Source organism: Canis lupus, chromosome 34 (genome assembly GCF_048164855.1).
Source record: "Canis lupus baileyi chromosome 34, mCanLup2.hap1, whole genome shotgun sequence".
In the NCBI taxonomy this organism is placed as follows: domain Eukaryota; kingdom Metazoa; phylum Chordata; class Mammalia; order Carnivora; family Canidae; genus Canis; species Canis lupus.
The window spans coordinates 5,650,568-5,670,647 of NC_132871.1; the positions used below are offsets into that span (position 1 = coordinate 5,650,568).

At 41.0% G+C, this 20,080-nt stretch overlaps 1 protein-coding gene and 1 long non-coding RNA gene across 9 annotated transcripts in view; one reads left to right on the forward strand and one right to left on the reverse strand.

Annotated features, from left to right (window-relative positions):
• PPP1R1C (protein phosphatase 1 regulatory inhibitor subunit 1C) overlaps positions 1-20,080 on the reverse strand; it is a 115,013-nt gene that overhangs the window by 48,313 nt on the left and 46,620 nt on the right. For 2 of the 4 annotated variants that reach the window (XM_072811051.1, XM_072811050.1), the window contains exons 3-4: positions 13,069-13,106; positions 10,884-10,944 (exon numbers count right to left, since the gene is read on the reverse strand). In XM_072811051.1, coding sequence (XP_072667152.1) covers positions 10,884-10,944; positions 13,069-13,106 — 99 coding nt within the window. Of the gene's footprint in view, positions 1-10,872; positions 10,945-13,068; positions 13,107-20,080 lie in introns of all 4 variants that reach the window. The other 2 variants (XM_072811052.1, XM_072811053.1) reach the window with 1 other exon arrangement.
• Positions 15,756-20,080, forward strand: part of LOC140624297 (uncharacterized) — a 130,673-nt gene continuing 126,348 nt past the window's right edge. For 4 of the 5 annotated variants that reach the window (XR_012023779.1, XR_012023782.1, XR_012023778.1 and 1 more), the window contains exon 1: positions 15,807-16,063. This is a non-coding gene — a long non-coding RNA (uncharacterized lncRNA). The other variant, XR_012023780.1, reaches the window with a different exon arrangement.

The following is a 20,080-nucleotide window of genomic DNA, read 5'->3' on the forward strand; positions in this document are numbered from 1 at the left end:
CGTATGTGGAAAAAACCTTGACACTGTATCTTTACTCATCTGTTCCAACCAAATGCAAAAGTTCATCTCCTTCCCTGCTTCTAAGATAGGAAGCAATTTTTAAAGTTGCTTGTTATTTATAGAGCAATGTAAATTAAAAACACTAGTTTGAAAATAGGTAAATATATAATACGTGAATGGAACCATATTGGCAAACAGCGGTCTCCTTTGCAAAGTATAAGTAGCACCACGTGGGATTAAGTTTCTTGTCCCAAATATTAAAGTTGCAATTGAATTCATTTCCAGGTCCTTTGGACCTCTCAGCCTAATAATCATGGACAATGCTATAAAATATGAAGTCCACTCATACTTGCTGGCATTTTCCTCTTGCTTCACTCAGAAAAGAAAAAAAAAAAAAAAAAGACATCAGAGTCGCTTTCAAGAAAGGGACATTCTCAGATCAGTTCTCTACCCTGACACCAGCCTCTGCATTTAAAGATATGAGGAAAGATGAACAAATACGTAGTGGAAGAAATTGAAGGAAAGCGAAAGAAGTGGATCTAGAAATAGAAGCACTCTTTTTTTCAAAAGCAAGACTTGTGATCTTTAGAAAGTTCCTTGTTATCTAGAAATCTGTTAAAATGTTTCTTGAGTTGCCTACGTAAGCCCTCCCCTACACAGTAAATAAATCGAGCCAGCACAAACAAAAAAGCCAAGGCTTAGAAAGGCAAATGTGAATACCTGGAAAATGCCCAGAGAAGGACAGAAATGTTTTTTAAAAAAAGAATGTAGTATGGTAGAGATTGCCTGAAGAGAAATTAAAAGATCTTGCTAATTCTCTTCCTGTCTTTAATTTTCACTGTGCAGGGGGTGATAAGAACTGGCTGGCTTATTGCTTCTGAGTATTTTTTCAGTCACAATGACAAGAGAGAGGCTTGACATCAGGAGGGAAAAATTGGTAACAATTCAATATAATCATTGTTAATCTACCTTGGTTGGCTAATTTCAGGCTGGATTGATATGATGTGATTCTTGCTCATCCTTCCAGCTAGACATGTATATATATTGCATAATCTTTAGCAATCCCTAAATTCACCATTAACCATAACTTTGTTCTTATGCTTTTTTGAAATACAAGATTTAAATTTAAAAAAAAATTTTTTTTTTAATTTATTTATGATAGTCACAGAGAGAGAGAGAGAGGCAGAGACACAGGCAGAGGGAGAAGCAGGTTCCATGCACCGGGAGCCCGACATGGGATTCGATCCCGGGTCTCCAGGATCGCGCCCTGGGTCAAAGGCAGGCACCAAACCGCTGTGCCACCCAGGAATCCCGAAATACAAGATTTATAAATTAAGCATAAATACTTTTGAAAGGGTTGTTAGTTGAGAAATAAGGGACATAGCGTCTGAGGTGAAATAAAGGAAAAGCCAGCTGGATTTTGTCGAAAAGGAAAGGAAAGATCAAAGCCTACCTGCACAAATGAACTTGAGACAGGTGAAAATAAAAGTGGAGCAAATGTTGCAAAGCTGGGTAATAATTCATATGCTTAAAGGATGGGCACTCTTAGATAGATGGCACCTTATGGGATTAGGGCACCTCTAACTCTGGCTTTTCCATTCCTGCCAAGATGAGAGCAAAATCCTGGCAGGGATTTCATTTTCCCCAAAGTCCTTTTGTCCCTCTTCCATCCTTCTCCTGGGTTCCTTCCTCCCTTCTTCAAGGCGCAGTGGAAATGGAAAAGGAGTGCACCTGACTTTTCATCCAGGGTTCAAAGAAGTTTTGAAGTAGTTGCGGCATATTCCATGCCTGTTCCAAACGGTCTCCTTTATATATTGTTTCATTGTGTCTCTACAGCGATCCTATGGGGTAGGTATCATCAACATGTTACCGATGAGACAAGAGAGGTTAAACTAATTGAGTTGCTGAAGCCAAACAGTTAATAAACAGTGGCGCTGAGGTCTGAACCCTGATCACTTGGCCCTCAAAGTCCATGCCCCCTCATGTCAGGTCTGGTAAAATTATTATGATCAATGGCTTTCCCTGACTTGAAGATTATCCCTCAGTTATTATGACGTGTCACATCCTTGCTGCTGTCATCTACCACCCTCTAAAAACCTATTGAGGGTAGCCCTGGTGGCGCAGTGGTTTAGCACCGCCAGCAGCCCGGGGTGTGATCCTGGAGACCCGGGATCGAGTCCCACGTCGGGCTCCCTGCATGGAGCCTGCTTCTCCCTCTGCCTGTGTCTCTGCCTCTCTCTCGCTCTCTCTGAATGAATAAATAAATAAATCTTAAAAAAATATAAAAATAATAAAAATAATAAAAAAACCTATTGAACCTTCGTATTGTTTCCTATCTTAGGTTATTCCTTATTTGCATTTATTGCTTAAGTGTGAAAAGAGGCTGGGTTAGGGTAAAATATCAAGATCCCAACCATCCTTGGAGAAAATAGAACGTAGGAGTTCCAATGCTGCAAGCATTCAAAGATGTCTTTGACATACCAGAAGAACAATCTCTGGACACTGAAGTAATCAAAACTTGGCTTTAGAGAAATTAAAAAGAATGAGAGGAAGATCTTTTTCAGAAGTACACATAACATCTGACTTGCTATGCATTAAAAATGGTAATGCAATCCTAATAGAGCCTGCTATACAATGCCATTTTGAGCCAGCTGCTTCGCTTTGCGTTCAAATTTCCTTTTTAAATCGATAGCACTTGCTTTGCTCTCTTCAGTTGAAGGCATTTGCATTCCAGTAAAACACACACACACACACACACACAAAATGAGGATGGAAATGAGTCAGCTATTTCCTGTCCCAAGACTCAAACCTACTTTGCTTTTCTGAAAACACGATTCCAGCTCTCCAACAATAATTTAATTGGCTGTGCTGTAAATTGCAAGGCTGACCACCAAATAAACACCAAAAACGTCCACACTGAGTATTCAGTAGTCAGCTGTCATTTTCCTGATAATCCTCAGAACTTTCTACTTATATAATTATAAAGCATTATATTGCAAAGGGTAATGGAAAAGTAAGTCTGTTTTCCATGCAAACTTCAACTTCTGTCATTTTTGTGAATCATATGCATTATAAATTCATGACTCATCTGCACAGATGAAAAAATGTAGTCAGCACAAAATATCTGAAACACAACAATATATCTAACAATAATAATCATGATATCCTCTGGCTTTATGGGATGGAGCCCTGATATATAAGTCTATTTGATAATTGGTTGAATGGTGGCTTCCAGGGGGACTGATAGCAACTAGAGAGAGAGATGTGTTCTACAAGGCCCTCTCTTTGCCTTGTTCTGTTTGATATGTTTATTACAAGTGTGGATAAAAATACCAAAGATAAGTTTATCTTATCTGTGGTGACACACGATTGAGATAAGAAAGGGATGAAAGAATCACAATACAAAATAGGACATATTCATGTGACAGCCTGATTCTAACAAGAGGAAATTCAATTGGGATGACAGCACTGTCTTACTTTTTGGTTAAAAAAGGACATAATGCTAAAATGGGAAATGCATGGTGAATAAGAGGGTTTAAAAGCAATACATAAGAAAGGCTTGAAAGTTTTGATTCGCTATTTTTCATCAACATATATGGATGACAGAAAACGTTAGTAAGATTTTAGGTTGCATTATTAGAATGAAATAATCTGGGTGGAAGGATAATAAGCATAATTGAAGTCTGTATTCTATTCCGATCAAACCACACTTAAATATAAGGTTGCTAGTGAATGATGCACTTTTAGAACGATATAGGTAAAGTGCAGCTTATTAGGAGATCAAGAAAGAATGTGAAAAAAGCTGAATGGGAGGCATGATTGACATGGTGATTATTTTAACCTTGAAAGAAGCAAATTAAGGGTGAGGTGAGGACCCATTAGATGTCCTGAAATATTTAAATAGTTGTCATTTTGAAATTTGCCACAAATAGTAACAAGATATAAAACAATACATGGACACAAATTTCTAGAGACTTCAACAGAAAAAAGTTCTTTCTAACAGACCAGAGAGAAGGTAATATCCTTAGGAGATGATTCATTCACCAATACTTGTGCATTAGGCATATTTTAAAAACTATTTAAAAATACATTTATAAGCACTGCTCATGTCCCAAGCATTATGTGAAGCCCTGCAGATACGGTACTAAATAAAATTGATGCTGCCCCTGTGGCCAGTATATAGTATATAGTATATAGCTGGGCCTCATATTTACTTGCTATGAAAGAACTCTAGAGATGACAACTATCAATAGGGAGTTTATAGCTATAGAAAATTTAGACTGGAGGGTTAGCAAAAGCGCCTTTCAGAAACTGATCTTTAAGGACAGGGCTTGAATGATAAGTAGGAGTTATCCAATGAAGAATGAGGACAAGGAGGACGCGGAGAAGAACATTCTGGGTGAAGGGAAGAATGTGTGACTCTTTCGTGTACCCGCGAAGAGCTTGGTGCCTTCAGAAGCTCGCAGAATGCCAGACGTCTGGGACTCAGTGGAGGAGAGCAGAGACAGATTGGAGCCATGGTCCAGGAAGCTTTGAAAACTTTCCTCTAGAATAGGGTTTTTACCCAATGGCAAAGGGGAGCTATTAATGAGTTTTAACTGAAGAAATAGCATATAAAAGTTCACTTTGGCTACAGTATAGAAAACTCATGGGAGGCAAGAGAAAGACTAGCTGTTGAGCAACCCGGTACAGGCATAGCTTGATTTCTTGCACTTCTCTTTATTGCACACCGCAGATACTATGTTTTGTTTTGTTTTTTGTTTTTACAGATTGAAGGTTTGTGGCAACCGTGCATTAAGTAAGTCTATTGGTACAGTTTTTTCAATAGCATTTGCACGCTTTGTGTCTATCACATTTTGGCAATTCTCACAATATTTCACTTTTTCATTGCTACTATATTATGGTGATCTGTGATTAGGGATCTTTGATGTTACTACTATAATAGTTTTGGAGAGCCATGAACCGTGCCCGCATAAGCTGGTGAACTTAACTGAAAGATATGTGTGTTCTGACTACTTCACTGAACAGCTGTCACCCACGTCTCTCCCTCCTTCTTCTTGAGCCTCTCTATTCCCTGAGACACAACAATATTGAAATTAGGCCAGTTAATAACCCCACAAGTCCTCTCAGTGCTCAAGTGAAAGGGAAGAGCTGTAAGTCTCTCAGGTTAAATAAAAAAAACTAGACATGATTAAGCTTAATGAGGAAGACATGTCAAAAGCCAAGCTAGGTCCAAAGCTAGGCCTCTTGAGCCTGGGTTAGCCAAACTGTGAATGTAAAGAAAAATTCTTAAAGGAAATTTAAAGTGGTACCCAGTGAACACATACACATACACACATACACACACGATTAAAAAAAAAGAAATGGTCTTATTGCTGATATGGAGAAAGTTTGAGTGGTCTGGATAGAAGATCCAACCGGTCTCAATATTCCCTAACCCAAAACCTAATCCAGAGGAAGGCCCTAACTCTCTTCAGTTCTATGAAGGCTGAGAGAGGTGAGGAAGGTGTAGAAGGAAAGCCTGAAGCTAGCCGAGGTCAGTTTATGAGGGTTTTTTTTTTTTTTTTCTTTTTTAAGAGAGAGAAAGAACATGCATGAGCAAGGCTGGGGGAGGGGCGGATGAGGGAGAAGAGAGAGAATCTTAAGCAGGCTCCATACCCAGCACAGAGCCCCATGTGGAACTCCATCTCACGACTCTGAGATCATGACTTGAAGTGAAATCAAGAATTGGACGCTTAACCGACTGAGCCACCCAAAAGCCTCTGGCTTCTAAGGTTTAAAGAAAGAAGCCATCTCCATAACATCAAAGTGCAAGGTGAAGCAGCAAGTGCTGATGTGGAAGCTGTACCAAGTTTCCAGGAGATCTAACTGAGATCATTAATGAAGGTGGCTAAACAACAGATCTTCGATGTAGATGAAACACCTTCTTTTGGAAGAACATGCCTTCTAGGACTTTCGGAGCTAGAGAAGAAAAGTCAATACCTGGCTTCAAAGCTTCAAAGGACAGGCTGGCTCTCCTGTTAGGGTTAATGTAGCTGGTGACTTTAAGTTGAAGCCAAAGCTCATTTACTATTCTGACAATCCTAGAGCCCTTAAGAATTATGATAAATCTACTTTGCCTATACTCCATAAATGTAAAAACAAAGCATGAAAGACAGCACCTCTGTTTATAAAATAGTTTACTTAATATTTTAAAGCCCACTGCTGAGAACTACTGCTCAGAAAAAAAAACAAAAGATTTCTTTTAAAAGATTATTGCTCAATGGCAATGCACTTGGCCACCCAAAAGTGCTGATGGAGATGTACAAGATTAACATGCCTGCTAATGCAATATACATTCTGTAGCTCATGGGTCAAGGAGTAATTTTGACTTTTGAGTCTTATTAATCAAGAAACTCATTTCATTAAGCTCTAGCTGCCATAGATAATGATTCCTCGGATAGATCCGAGTAAAGCAAATCAAAAAGGTTCTGGAGAGGATTCATTATTCTAGGTACTACTGAGAACATTCATGATTCATGGGAAGAGGTTAAAATATCAACACTAACAGGAGTTTGCAAGAAGTTGATTCCAACTGTCATGGTTGACTTTGAGGGGTTCAAAACTTCCATGGAGGAAGTAACTGAAGATGTGGTGGAAACAGCAAGAGAACTAGAATTAGAAGTAGAGCCTAAAGATGGGACTGAATTGCTCTAACCTCATAATAAAACCTTAAGAAATGAGGAATTGCTTCTTACAGATGAGCAGAGAAAGTAGTTTTTTGAGGCGAAATCTATTCCCAGTGAAGATGCCGTGAAGATTGTAGAAATGACAACAAAGGACATAGAATACTACATAAATTTAGTTGATAAAAAGTGGCAGGGTTTGGAAAGATTGACTTCAAGGTCGAAAGTAGTTCTATTGTGGGTAAAATGCTCTCAAACAGAGTCACATGCTACAGAGAAATCATTTGTGAAAGGAAGAGACCATTGATGTGACAAACTTCATTGTTGTCTTATTTTAAGAAATTGCCACAGGGGCTCCTGGGTAGCTCAATCGGTTAAGCATCTGACTCTTGATTTCAGTTCAGGTCATGATCTCAGGGTCATGAGATCAAGCCCCCAGGATGCCCTCCATGCTCAGCAGGGAGTCTGCTCAAGATTCTCTTTCTCCTTCTCCCTCTGCCCCTCTTCCTGCTTGCACTCACTTGCACTCTCCTCTCTCCAAAATAAATAAGTAAAAATCTGAAAGAAAAAAAAAAAAGTAATTGCCATAGCCACCCCAGCCTTTGGCAACTACCACCCTGATCAGTCAGCAGCCATCAATATGGAGGCAAGACCCTCCACCAGCAAAAGATTATGGGGTGCTGGAAACTCAGATGATGGCTAGCATTTTTTAGCAACAAAGTATTTTTAAATGAAAGCATATACATTATTTTTTTAGACATAATGCTATTGCACACTTAATAGACCACAGTATAGTATAAACAGCTTTTATAAGCAGTGGGAAACTAAAAAATTCATTTGATTTGCTTTATTGCAGTGGTTTAGAATACCTCTGAGGTATGCCTATTTCCTTGTGATTGTGATTGATTGTGATTGATTTGAAATATGGTGGTGAAGTCGAAGATAAGAGAGAAAGTGGGAAACATAAGAGGGCTAATGGGGTGAAACCCATGAACTAGTGTTCCACTATTGAAGAGAGTGAAAGAGAAGGAGGGGCCCCTGGAAGTTCTCAGAACTCGCAATACACAGGTAGGCAGATAGATATTCCACTTGCTGAGAAGGGAAACAGTGCAAGACAAACTGATTTGGCGTTGAGAAGATTCCAAGGTCAGTCTTGAACTTACTAATTTTGATCTCATTATCTCTTTGATCTCCATGAGACATGTTAGGTAGGTGATTGGATATTTGAGTCTGGTCAATCTTTAGACTTACTATAGCAGAATCACTTGGAGATTTTGATTATCTGGCTCCACCCCAGGCCTAATATGCTGGAATCCTCAAGAGAACGTTGCCAATATGGTACCCTGAGGTTAGATGCATTGGAAAAAATTCAGTCATCACTAGCTAGTTGCCCTAATTAACCTGTAACCTCCTTGAACACATTGGATGCCTATAATGTTATAAATAAAAAGGCAGACCAAGTACTAAATCTGTTTATTATGTTCTAAGAGTAAATGTGTGGACAAACCATGAAACATCGCTGAAAAAAGGGAGCCATATACAGATTCTTCCATTTACATTGTCATACTTGTACCATATGATGTTGTCATCTTGGCCATAAACTAATTGATCCAGGTACGAGGCCCTAAAAGGCAACCACCCAATAATTCCAGTGGTCCTTGAGATGATCTTTCTTCAGAATCCAGCCTAACTGATACACCATTCTGGATGGTAATTAATTTACCAAATCATATTTTTCTCTTTGACCATAGGGGAGGGAAGTGGGGAAAATTAAAACTAGAACAACAGAAGCATTTGGATATAGACCTGGACATGTCTCTGTTTCCTGAAACTTGGTGGAGACATAAGCGCCACTGTTACTTTTGAAAGAGAAAAACCAAATGCACTTAGGAGACAGGAGACTAATCTGTCCATGCGTTAAATGAAACAGAAATAGGTGGGGTGTAGCATCCTGCCCTCCTGCCACCTTGGCCTCTGTACCTGGTAACTCCTGACGACTGAGCAAAGGAAGGGGGAAGCAAGGAGTTTGGCCAGTTTGTTTTTTGTTTTGTTTGTTTTGCTTTGTTTTGTTTTACTAACCAGTTATTTACTGGATCCTTCATGAAATCCTGGTTGGCCTTTTTGACAGAGTAGTTTTTTTAGAACTATTAATCACATCTGTTTCTGCTTTGCTCTCCAAGCAAACTTTTTTTTTTTTTTTTTTTTTTATACTCAATAACATATAATGATGCTCCACTGCAATTTGAAGAACTACACATTTCGGAGCAATTGTATTATCGTATTTAGCATCTCAATAACATTTCCTTTGCTAATTCATCTTTCTTATGATTGAAGCTTCTTAATATGCTCACAATGCACCATATGTTACCATAGCTTAATTTCGTCTTGAAATATTCATTTCTAGCTCTTGGGGACAGGTAGCCTGAATAAAACATGTGGATTTAGCTTTCTCTCTCTCTTCCTTTTTTTTTTTTTTTTTTTTTTTTTTAATCAGAAGCAGGAGATTTACCTAGGTATTTATTGGTTATCAAGAGGGCCTAAGTAACTTGTAATAACTGCCTGGTAGCCTCTTGAAAGAATTACTATGCTTTCCCAAGCCTTTAACCCAGGACCAATATGACTGTCACTGAATGTTCATCTTGGAGGGACTGACGGTAGTAAGGTCACATGTGAAAATGTGCAATATGACTAACTTCCCTAAATGTTAGGATCCCACATTCTTATGATATTTGAGAGCTAAATATAATGAAAGCTCCTGGGACATCGATTTTAAGAATTTCCTTTAAAAATAATATTATTATTCTCCGAGGATATGAGAACAGTATTCCTTTATTTAGTTAAGCCATCCCAAAATAGAACAGAGGAAATCATTAAATAGTGAACATATATCTTTTACTGTTGCCCATTCATGCCAAAACTGATGTGTCTTAAAATTACAAGATGACTTACAATAGGAACTATATCTTCAAATGATTATATTTATCTTTCAGGAGAGGGAAGCCTGATAGTCTCAATAATTACCCCGGAATAAAGTACAATACTGGTGATTGTGTTATTTACTGCAGTCTTACAAACAAATAAACATGGTGTTTTATAGCTGCACAGGAAGGAAGTTTACTGAGAGTAGTTATTAATGTGTCCATTTATATTCCACCTTCCTGAAAAAAAGCCTCAAATCTAGAGAGAATACAGAGTGGAAAATTTCACTCCCAATTTAGACATTTCTCCAGACTCCAGAGGAAGCTGCTCAGCTGGCCTCTCTTGTAGTTGAAACTGAGCTTGATGAGCCACTGGGCCAACAGCCCAAGTGACAGGCTGGAGTAGGAGCTACTGGACAGAGCTCACTCTGCCTCATGTCAGGAACATTTTTGTGTGAGAAATAAAAGAAGTAGGGCACAGGGGTGGCTTAGTGCTTGAGCGTCTGCCTTTGGCTCAGGTCATGATCCCGGGGGGTCCTGGGATCGAGTCCCGCATCGGGCTCCCCCCAGGGAGCCTGTTTCTCCCTCTGCCTGTGTCTCTGCTTCTCTCTCTCTGTGTCTCTCATGAGTAAATAAATGACATCTTTAAAATATAAAAAAAAATTTTTTAAATAATAAAAGAAGCCTTCCCTGGAACTGGTGTCAGTCAGAATTCCGACACACTTAGATGTTCTTTTCCCAGTTCCAGTTTTGGGGGAGAAATTTGGGAAAATGCCAGGATCTGAGCTAGCATTTCTAGTTGTTATTTGAACAGCTGTTACATGTACAGCGAATAGCTGTTTGATTGGGTTTCTTAGAGCTACTCTTGATACAAGGCAATGAGGCAACAGTTTACATTAAATTTGCCCCAAATTCAAGTTACTCTACTTTGCATAAGCCAAGAAAAAAAAATGGCAATCGTCTGGCAACACTGGCAAGAGTAATTAGGGATTCTGGAAAGATCCCTTCAAAGAAAATATGTGAGGAAGGGTAAAAGAAAAATCTCTGTCATTATTTTGGAAAATGAGAATTTCCAGACTGAATTTCTGAGACATTTCTAGTTATTCCTTCTTCAGCTACCTATTTTATTCTTGATGAAACTAAGCTTTCAGTGGATAAAGTAGCTTATTGAAAGTCACATGATCAAGCTGTAGAGCTGAGACTAGATCAAGCTTATGGTCCTTGCAAACAGACAGCCTAGCCTGCCAGCCGTGAACTCAACATTCACAGCAACCCCGCATAGTCAGTACCTGAACAGTACCTTTCATGGCCGGTGGTGTGTACACGCTCTGCTTCCTTTGCTTCGGGGATGCATTTTGTGACTGTGAACAAAGAGAAAAGAGGAAAAGTCTTATTTGAATAAAAATTAGCCCTGTGAGGGAGATAAACATTGTGCCACATTTCAAAGAGCTTTCTGATTCCCCTTTGTTATGAAATACAACTCAAATCAACGAGAAATTATACACATGTTCGCTGATAGCACCGTTTTAACAGATATATAAAGCTACTTTATCAGAAAACCCTTCATCCCTTGCAGTCTTGAAATTACTCTTTTACTCACTTCATAGCATTCATTTATTTTTAAAAGAAAAAAAAAAGGAGACACCAATCCCTTTTGTTTGAGAGAAAAATCGTAAGTGCCAGAACAAAGTGTACTCCAAAAGCTATGTCCACGGGATAACTATACCTGCTCAAAGGATTTTTGATTGGTTCTGCATAGATAATGAGGGTCTTCGGTAAGTGATACCAGTTTGTAAACTTCTGGAATTGACACGTTCAGTCTATCTTCCCCATTTACTTGGAATTACAATGTGGAGATAATATTCTCTTCTTTTTTCAAAAGATAAATAAGTCCTTTCCTAACCAAACTGCTGCATAACACTCTTACCTATGCCCACGAGACCAATAAGACTCTCTTCTTACCGAAGAGAGAATGTTTGCATTAAAAATTACAAAAATTGCAACACAGAAACATATTTAGAGACCAAAACCACAAACTATTCGTATATATGTGAATATATATAATATTATTTATTATTATAAAATACATATACACCATCTACACCCCAATCCGATTATGTCAAAGATTCCTTTTTAGTCGTGTGTTGATTTATATTTCAATGTGGCAAAGGTAGGGGTCTTCGTCAATGAGTTTTAGTATCTAGAGCAATTATTTTTACTTTGATAAGGTCAGGTATGAATAGTTACAAGACACTTTTGGGGAATTATTCTAGGCTTTGGGAATTTTTCTAGGTGTATTGGAAAGAATATACAGAGTCTGAAAAACTAGAAGCTGTTTCAATGACGTTAAATAGAATTTAAGGTATTTTTCCTTGTACATACTAAAGCTTATTTGCCCTCAAAGGTATTATCAAGATATAGACATTTGCTTGATGCAAAAACAATATATTAAAAAGTAAAAAAAAAAAAAATTCAATTAAATAGTTGTCAAATCCGTATCAACCAAACAAATGGTACGAGCAGATTTCTTCAGAATAGAAGGTCTTAGTACCACCAGTTTATTATGTTAAACATGTGGATGGTTGATATTTCTGGTGTTCCTTTACTGTATTCAGTCTCATCTGGTTGATTTCAAGAAGCAATCATTTTGGGATTTCTTGTATATTTCCATATATACATTCAAAGATCAAGCAGAAAATTAATCCTACAGGAAAGTTTGTTTAGCAACATGTAGTAAAACTTACTAAGCAATAAAAACTGCTTTATATGTATGAGTTCTGTTGTCAAAGTATTTCAAATACACAATCTCATTAAAGTTTTAGAAAAGTCTCAAGAGATACTATTCGGTATTTTGTTCTTTCTACATTTTCCTCTGGGTATTGCTCTATGATTAATGCAGCCATGGGAATTGGCTAATATGCCTGCACACTACGTGATAGTTGTTCTATTCCTGAGCATGAGTTTACTTATGTCCTTGTATTCAATTTATCCTACATTATCAGCTCCCCTAGCCTCCCCTGGTTCCTATTTTCCATAGGAACTCTCCTCTGAACTCCTACACACGTATGTGAACCTCTAGCCTCGGGGTCTGCTCGTGGCTTCACAGACCAGCAGACTCTTCCAGGGGTGCCCGCTCCCCAGCTTCTTGCTCCAGGATCCGACTTTGGCCCTGCCTGTAGTTGGTCATAAACAACTAGTCACTAAGTTGAACATATCAATACCATATCTTGCCACTAAAAGCAATGGTTCATCGTACGAGTTTTATCAGGGGTTGGCATTTCGTAGGTTGACAACCAAAGTACCATAGGGGCAGAGATCTAATGACCCCATTTTGTTGTTTCTTTACTCAGGAAAAGCAAACCAGTTTTTACATGACATATTTTTATAAAATATTAAACCTAAAAAAAAATATTAAACCTAACTAATCGTGTTTGTAATTTAATTTTTAATGAACATCTACTTATACAAAATATAAGAAAACTTACTTCAGCTTGTGTGTTGGTTACCCTCTTGTCATCTATTTCTGCAAGAGAGTGGATATAATTCGTTAGAAAATGGGTTTCATCTTTATAATATGCATATTAACATTTGCAACAATTTGATTAAAATAATTTAATAACTGCCTTGTGTTTCTTTTTAAAGATTTTATTTACTTATTTGACAGAGAGAGAGAGCATGCATAAGCAGGGGGAACAGCAGGAAGAGAGAGAAGCAGGCTTCCTGCTTTGTAGGGAGCCCAATCCCAGGACCCTGGGATCATGACCTGAGCTGAAGATGACCTGAGCCAGAGGCAGATGCTTAATGAACTGAGCCACCTGGATGCCCCACCTTGTGCTTATATGACATCTGTGGCTTAGGGAAAGGGGGACAGAAGATGGTTTTCTTCTGAGATAGCCTTTTCCCTAAGCTTTTTTTTTTTTTTTTTAAAAAGGCAGTTAAAAAAAAAAAAAAAAAAAGGAAAGGCATCCCTTTTGAAATTTCAAATTGCCCTCCTTCCAGTAATCCAGAAAGGAACCAGGGAAAATGGCCCTTGAACCAACTGTTGGTGTCACCAACCTCGCAGTGTTAATTAAGGCGTAAAACAATCTCCTCTGTGGATCTTGCCGCCAATCTACTCACTGCAGCTTGTCAGATTTCCTCAAGTTTTCCACTAAGCTGAACAAAGCTCCTTTTCCATTCCGCTCAGTCACTCAGACTCTGAGAAGCCCTTTTTCTATATGCTTCTGGAAAGAATCAGTTACCCTGTCAGAAATCTTCCTTATGACAAAGCAAGGGAAACATGTACCCTGTATGCGGAAAGAGGAATGTGAGAAAGAGGCGGGGGAGGAAGAGCTGCTCACATGCTGCCCTTCAACACAAGGAGGGCCTGCAGGGCTGAGTTTCTTTCCTCCCTCACTTACTTTCCTTGGATCCTGATTTTTTTTTTTTTTTTTTTTTTAGTATTTACACATTTATTTGACTTCCTTTAAAAATCTCTCCCTCTCTCATCTGTACTTCAGGGGCTAGGTTTCTCCACGTTTCAAGAAAATGAGACTTGGAGGGGCACATGTGTGGCTTAGACGGTTAATGGTCCCACTTCTGGTCTTAATCTCCGGGTTGGGAGTTCAAGCCCCAGTTGGGGCTTCATCCTAGACATAGAACCTACTTAAAAATAAAAATAAAAAATGGACTTGGAGACTGTCTTCTGCAATCAGACTGCAGCCAGCTGTGCGACCCCCTGAGCGCCACGTGCAGGGCCGACCGCAGCATCAGCATCGGTACTGGAGGTGGTCGCGGTGGGCTCCCACCCGGCAGGAGCAGGGGGGAAGGTAGGCGCTCAAGGCTGCAAACCCCCGAGCTACCTGGAGCCCCAAAGCCACCTGGCTTCAATCCTCCCGAAACAGGGAGCCGTGCAGAGCCCCGACCTCCTTCATCCCCCGCCTTTTGGAATGTTCACCCCCGGCCGTCCCCGCGGCCCTGCGGCCCTGTGAGGCGACCGTGGGCTGGTCTCAGGCTGCACGCGCAGGGGCAGGGGACGGGGCGGGGGCGGGGGCAGGGGCACGGGCAGGGGCAGGGGTAGGGGCCAGGGCAGGGGTACGGGCAGGGGTACGGGCAGGGGTGGGGGCGGGGGCAGGGGCACGGGCCAGGGCAGGGGCAGGGGCCGGGGTCAGGGCAGGGGTACGGGCAGGGGCCAGGGCAGGGGTACGGGCAGGGGTAGGGGCAGGGGCCGGGGCAGGGGCCGGGGCCGGGCTTCCCGCAGCAGGTGACCGCGACCCTCGTGCCCTCGTCCTGCGTCTCTGCGCAGCGGGGCCGGGTCGAGCCCCCCGGAGCGGATTCCCGGGGGCGGCGGGAAAGCGAGCAGCGCCCAGGGGGAAGCCTTCGGGGGCAAGAGAGGAGCCGCGGGCCTGAGCCGCTTCTGCATTTTGGCGCCACCTCCACGCGCAAAGGAACGTGCCGAGCGCGGGCCCTGCAGGGGGGGGGGGGCGGGGGGACCGCGGAGGCCGCCCGAGGCCCGAGGCCTGCAGGGGGGGGGGCGCGTGCTCGGCCGGGCGGGCTCCTGCGGGGCTCCCTGTCCGGCCCGCGTGGGCCTCGCAGCTCCCCCCCCCCCCCCCCCCGCCCGCCGAGCCCCGCGCCCCGCCCCAGCCCGGCCGCCCCTGCTCGGCCCCGTAGGCGACCCCGCCCCTTCCCGCCCGCGGTTCGCGGGCTCCGTATCCCCAGTTGGCAGCAGGTCCTACCGGACGCACTTGGGGGGCGTCGGGCCCGAGCGCTGCCCCGGAGTCGCCCCCAGCTTCGCGCTTTCCCGGCGGCCGGTCCACCGCGGCTAACCCGGCACGGGGCCCCCCGGGGGAGGGAGGGGCGGGGAGGGGCCCCGGGGAGGGAGGGGGCAGGGAGGGTCCCCAGGTGAGGGAGGGAGCAGGGAAGGGCTCCTAGGTGAGGGAGAGGGCGGGGAGGGCCCACGGGGGAGGGCCCACGGGGAAGGGAGGAGGCAGAGAGGGGCCCCCAGGTGAGGGAGAGGGGCGAGGCCCCGGTGAGGGAGGGGTGGGGCCCCCAGGTGAGAGAGGGGCAGGGGAGGGCCCCCAGATGAAGGAGGGGGTGGGGCCCCCAGGTGCCGGAGAAGGGCAGGGGAAGGGCCCCAGGTGAGGGAGGGAAGCAGGGGAGAGCCCCCCAGGTGAGGGAGGGAAGTGGGGCAGGGCCCCAGGTGAGGGAGAGGGCGGGGAGGGCCCCCAGGTGAGGGAGAGGGCGGGGCGTGGGTCCTGGGGGTTAGGAGGAGGCCGGGGCATGGGGAAGAGGCAGAGGTCTCCAGAGCCCGCCCTCTCCCCCTCGCAGCCGCCCGGTGGGGTCTCCCTACCGCCTAACTTAGGGGCCGAAGCCCAGAGCGTGAGCTCATGGCCCCAAAACTGAAGGAGTTCAGCAGAGTAACTGCGGAAGGACAGTGATGGAGATCTGCATTTGTGGACGTGAAAGCATCGTATGCAAATTAAAAGGACTTCAAAACTATAGGTATGGTATTTTTTATTCCATAAAGTATAGATAAACCATCTGGAGAGAGATGATAGAAAAAGGCATGTATATTCTTTTTCTAGTGAGCACGCATTACTTTTATAATGAAAAACTGTATGTATCATGTGGATCTATAGAAACACAGGTATGGGGATCCCTGGGTGGCGCAGTGGTTTGGCGCCTGCCTTTGGCCCAGGGCGCGATCCTGGAGACCCGGGATCGAATCCCACATCAGGCTCCCAGTGCATGGAGCCTGCTTCTCCCTCTGCCTGTGTCTCTGCCTCTCTCTCTCTCTCTGTGACTATCATAAATAAATAAATAAATAAATAAATAAATAAATAAAAAAAAAGAAAGAAACACAGGTATGTAGTAAAATTTCTAGGTAAGGCCACAGTACAGAACATTGGCGTTTCACACAGTAAGAGACCAAAACGGACAAGCAGCTGCACAACATAAATACACGAAATAAAATAAATTTTAAAAATAAAAATCAAAAAATAGATAAGCAGTTAGAATCACTAGTATTCGACACTATTATTTATGCTGAACTTGTCTTGATCAGCAACATTTGGAAGTTATGGAACCTAATAATGAATTGACCCGTGGCTTGTACAGGGGTAGGCAGACAGGAGCTACTGGCTGAGGACAGCAATCACAGTTATTTGATAAAAATCACTGGAAGTATATTATATGAGTCATTATCAGACAGCTGTGAGTACAGTGGATGAAGCAGTTCTATCAATGCAAAATCTTTGCTGTCTTTTAAGTAAATATCAGCTATGATCCACTTTAACAGTGCCTCTTTGTGATCCACTGGATCGTTAAATGCCAATATTTTGTTTTTGATTGTTTTAAAGATCTATTTTAGGGAGAGAGCAAATGGGGGTGGAGCAGAGGGAGAGAGAAACTCAAGCTCACTCCACCCTGAGCAGGGAGCCCACTCTGGGCTCCATCCCAGACCCCGAGATCATGATCTGAACTGAAACCAAGAGTCGAAGGCTTACCCAATGTGCCACCCAGCTGCCCCGGCCCCTAGTGTTTCTTAATATTTTATTTATGCCTTAGTTGTTGAGAATTCAGCCCAGGACTCAGAACCTATTGTTTTAAGAGCAAAATGGTGTCCAGTCATTCACCTTTGTGCTTTTTAACTGTCTGTGTAACACACTCTAAAAGAGTGTCTTTCTAAGGCAACTGTGTAGACGTTACTCGTTGCATAATTCAATGAAAAAAGGCTTTTATTCTTCTTGGTTAGTTTTTCTTATTAGTATTTGTCTTGAACTGATTAGGTTAGCCAGATAAGTCTTTTTAAAAAAATATAGAATTGTATTCTATAGTATAAGCCTGTTTTGCATGATTCCAAAATAGCTTATATTGCTTTTCTATTATGAACTTTTGGGGAGTTTCAAAAATAGAAACATAAATTACTTTTTGTTTAGAATTTAAACATATGGTTTTTTCCCACTTCACTCATTTGGGACTTGTTCTCATTAGTTGACAGAAATATCGTCTATTTTAGTCTCCTGATGAAAATTATAATTACACATTTATTATATGATCAAATGATCATTTTACTTTACTGAAAATATTAGAACATGATAAGAAAAACTGCATATTTTGTGATTTCAGTCATTTCACACCAAAAGGCAAAAACAACTAATCCTAAAATATGGTGGATGATTTCAGTCATTTCACACCAAAAGACAAAAACAAATAACTAATCCTAAAATATAGTAGATAATTTCCTTCCGTCAATTTACAAAATTGCAGGTTGAAGCAGCGAAGCAACATTCTGCTGTATTGTTGCCATGATCTCACATTTGTTTTATTGATGCGGGAGTGTCCCTGGGCAAAGTAGTGAGGCCAGTCGTCATCCAGTCCAATGGAATTCACTACAATAGGATTGAATTTCACAAAACCACCACTATTGTGTGTGATGACAAGTGTCTCTCTCACACACACACCCCACCTAGATTATTTTATTTATCAAGGCATTCCTTTGGCATTATCTACGCATAACTACACAGACCGGGCTAGAGCCAAATATGCCTGCTCAAACGGGAGGAAGGAAATTGAGATTTCCCAATATCCTTTTCTTTCTATGGCAAAGGCTATAGGTTTGTTTTCACTAATTCGTATTTCATCTGACCAATTTCGCATGGAGCCAGAAACTTAAAGCATATGCAGAACTTTAACTATAGATACCAATTTTTTTTGATACCAATTTTGAATTGCTTTCGTGGTCCGTGAGTCTTACTCACTTGATCCAGTGTGTAAATGCCATCCTTTAACTGCAATGTGATAAATTCAGTTTCCAAAGCTTTTCTTCTTTGTAGCTGTCGCCATAAAAACTATGCTTTAATCTGTTAGTTGCCTGCGACTTTGTTGGAATAATAGATTAAGAAAAATCAGATTCTCTCATCCCTGTTGTCTCTACCAAAGGAAGGTTCAGGAATGTACACTGGAATGGCCCTCTTTTATGTGTCTCTTTGCCATCCACATTGAGATTTCTGTTGGATTGTCTCCTTATAGGGACACTTAAATTGTTACTTCGTATTCTAACTAGTACGTACTTCTCCACTTAGGAAGAGAGCTATAAAGTCAAGTGAAAAGAATTCTAAAATCCGGAAAAATCTTATGTATAGAACCTTCATATTCTAGTTGGTCATCATACTGTGACACCACCAAGCTGTTTGCTTTGTAGCTTTATTTGACTGTGTAGGTTTACGTGACTATGTTACATTAACAAATATCTGCACTGAATATCTGGGTGAAAATTGACTCAGGGTTCTTAATTTCCTATCAATTAAATGTTTCATTGTATGTGCAATAAAGTGATCCATTAACTTACAGCACTTTCTATAACTTTTATTAATAACTGGAAGAAATATTACCTCTATTCCATATTAAGCAATCTAAGATAGTGCTTCTGCAGACAGATCCTTCTAAAGGCAGAGGTCATTGACACCTTTATACTTAAACTAGAATTACTCAAAATCATCCCTTAAAGTAAATCCTGAAAGAGACCAGACTAACTTCCTGGATTACCTCGAACCAAAAAAAAAGTAAAATTTTAATATATTTTGCTAAAATATTTGTTAGAATGTCACTTAATACTTTTTCTACCAAATTTATCATTAAAAAACATCAATCTATAATTGATGCATTATAGTTTTAAAAATACATAATATGAATCATTGTATTATCACATTTTTAAAGTTTTATGAACTATTGACCATCCATCTTCACCAAACCTGAACTATTTCACATACATTTTTTATATCCAAAACCAGATGGCTTAAATATATTTGAAGAGTGGAAATAGATATGGAAAGGTCATTATTTGTCTGTCAACATTCACTTCTATATGCTAGTCAAATTTTTTTATTAAAAAATATTTTCACATGTCTTCTGAGGCAGTGAGACTCATCTGATGTACCTATAAGAATTCCATATGCCTTCACAGCAAAGTCTGAATTGAAAAATAGAGGTCATGTAAGTTTACAAGGCATGATGACAAAATAATAATCTCTTGGCTGATTTTTCTTTTTACTTTTTAAAAATGTCCATCACTGGAAATACTGCAACTCATTGTGGTAATGATATTTAGTTACCAAGAAAAACCAGACTAGCTCTTATGAACATTACCACTTTTCCCTGGATAGTTCTGCACTGAAAAAGTCCCTCATTAAACCACAATATTCCAGCTGCCATAGTAAATATTACTAGAAGTTGATTTTTCACCTCTTCTACTAATCTACTAACAAGAGAGTAAAGGCAGCAATTAGCACAGAGTTTACACACTAGCCAGCGTCTTATGTTATTATTCCTTTTTCTTAGGAACAGTAATAGCAAATTGAGCACAGAAAATTGTAGAATAAGTCTCATTCACAGACATGCTCTTTTTCCCATTTCTTTTTCTATCCTGTTGAGCTAGTGTTGGAAGGGAATGCTTCATCTTTTCTCATCAAATCCCTCAGTAAAATTCAAAGTATTCAGATAAGGATAGGTTATTTTTAC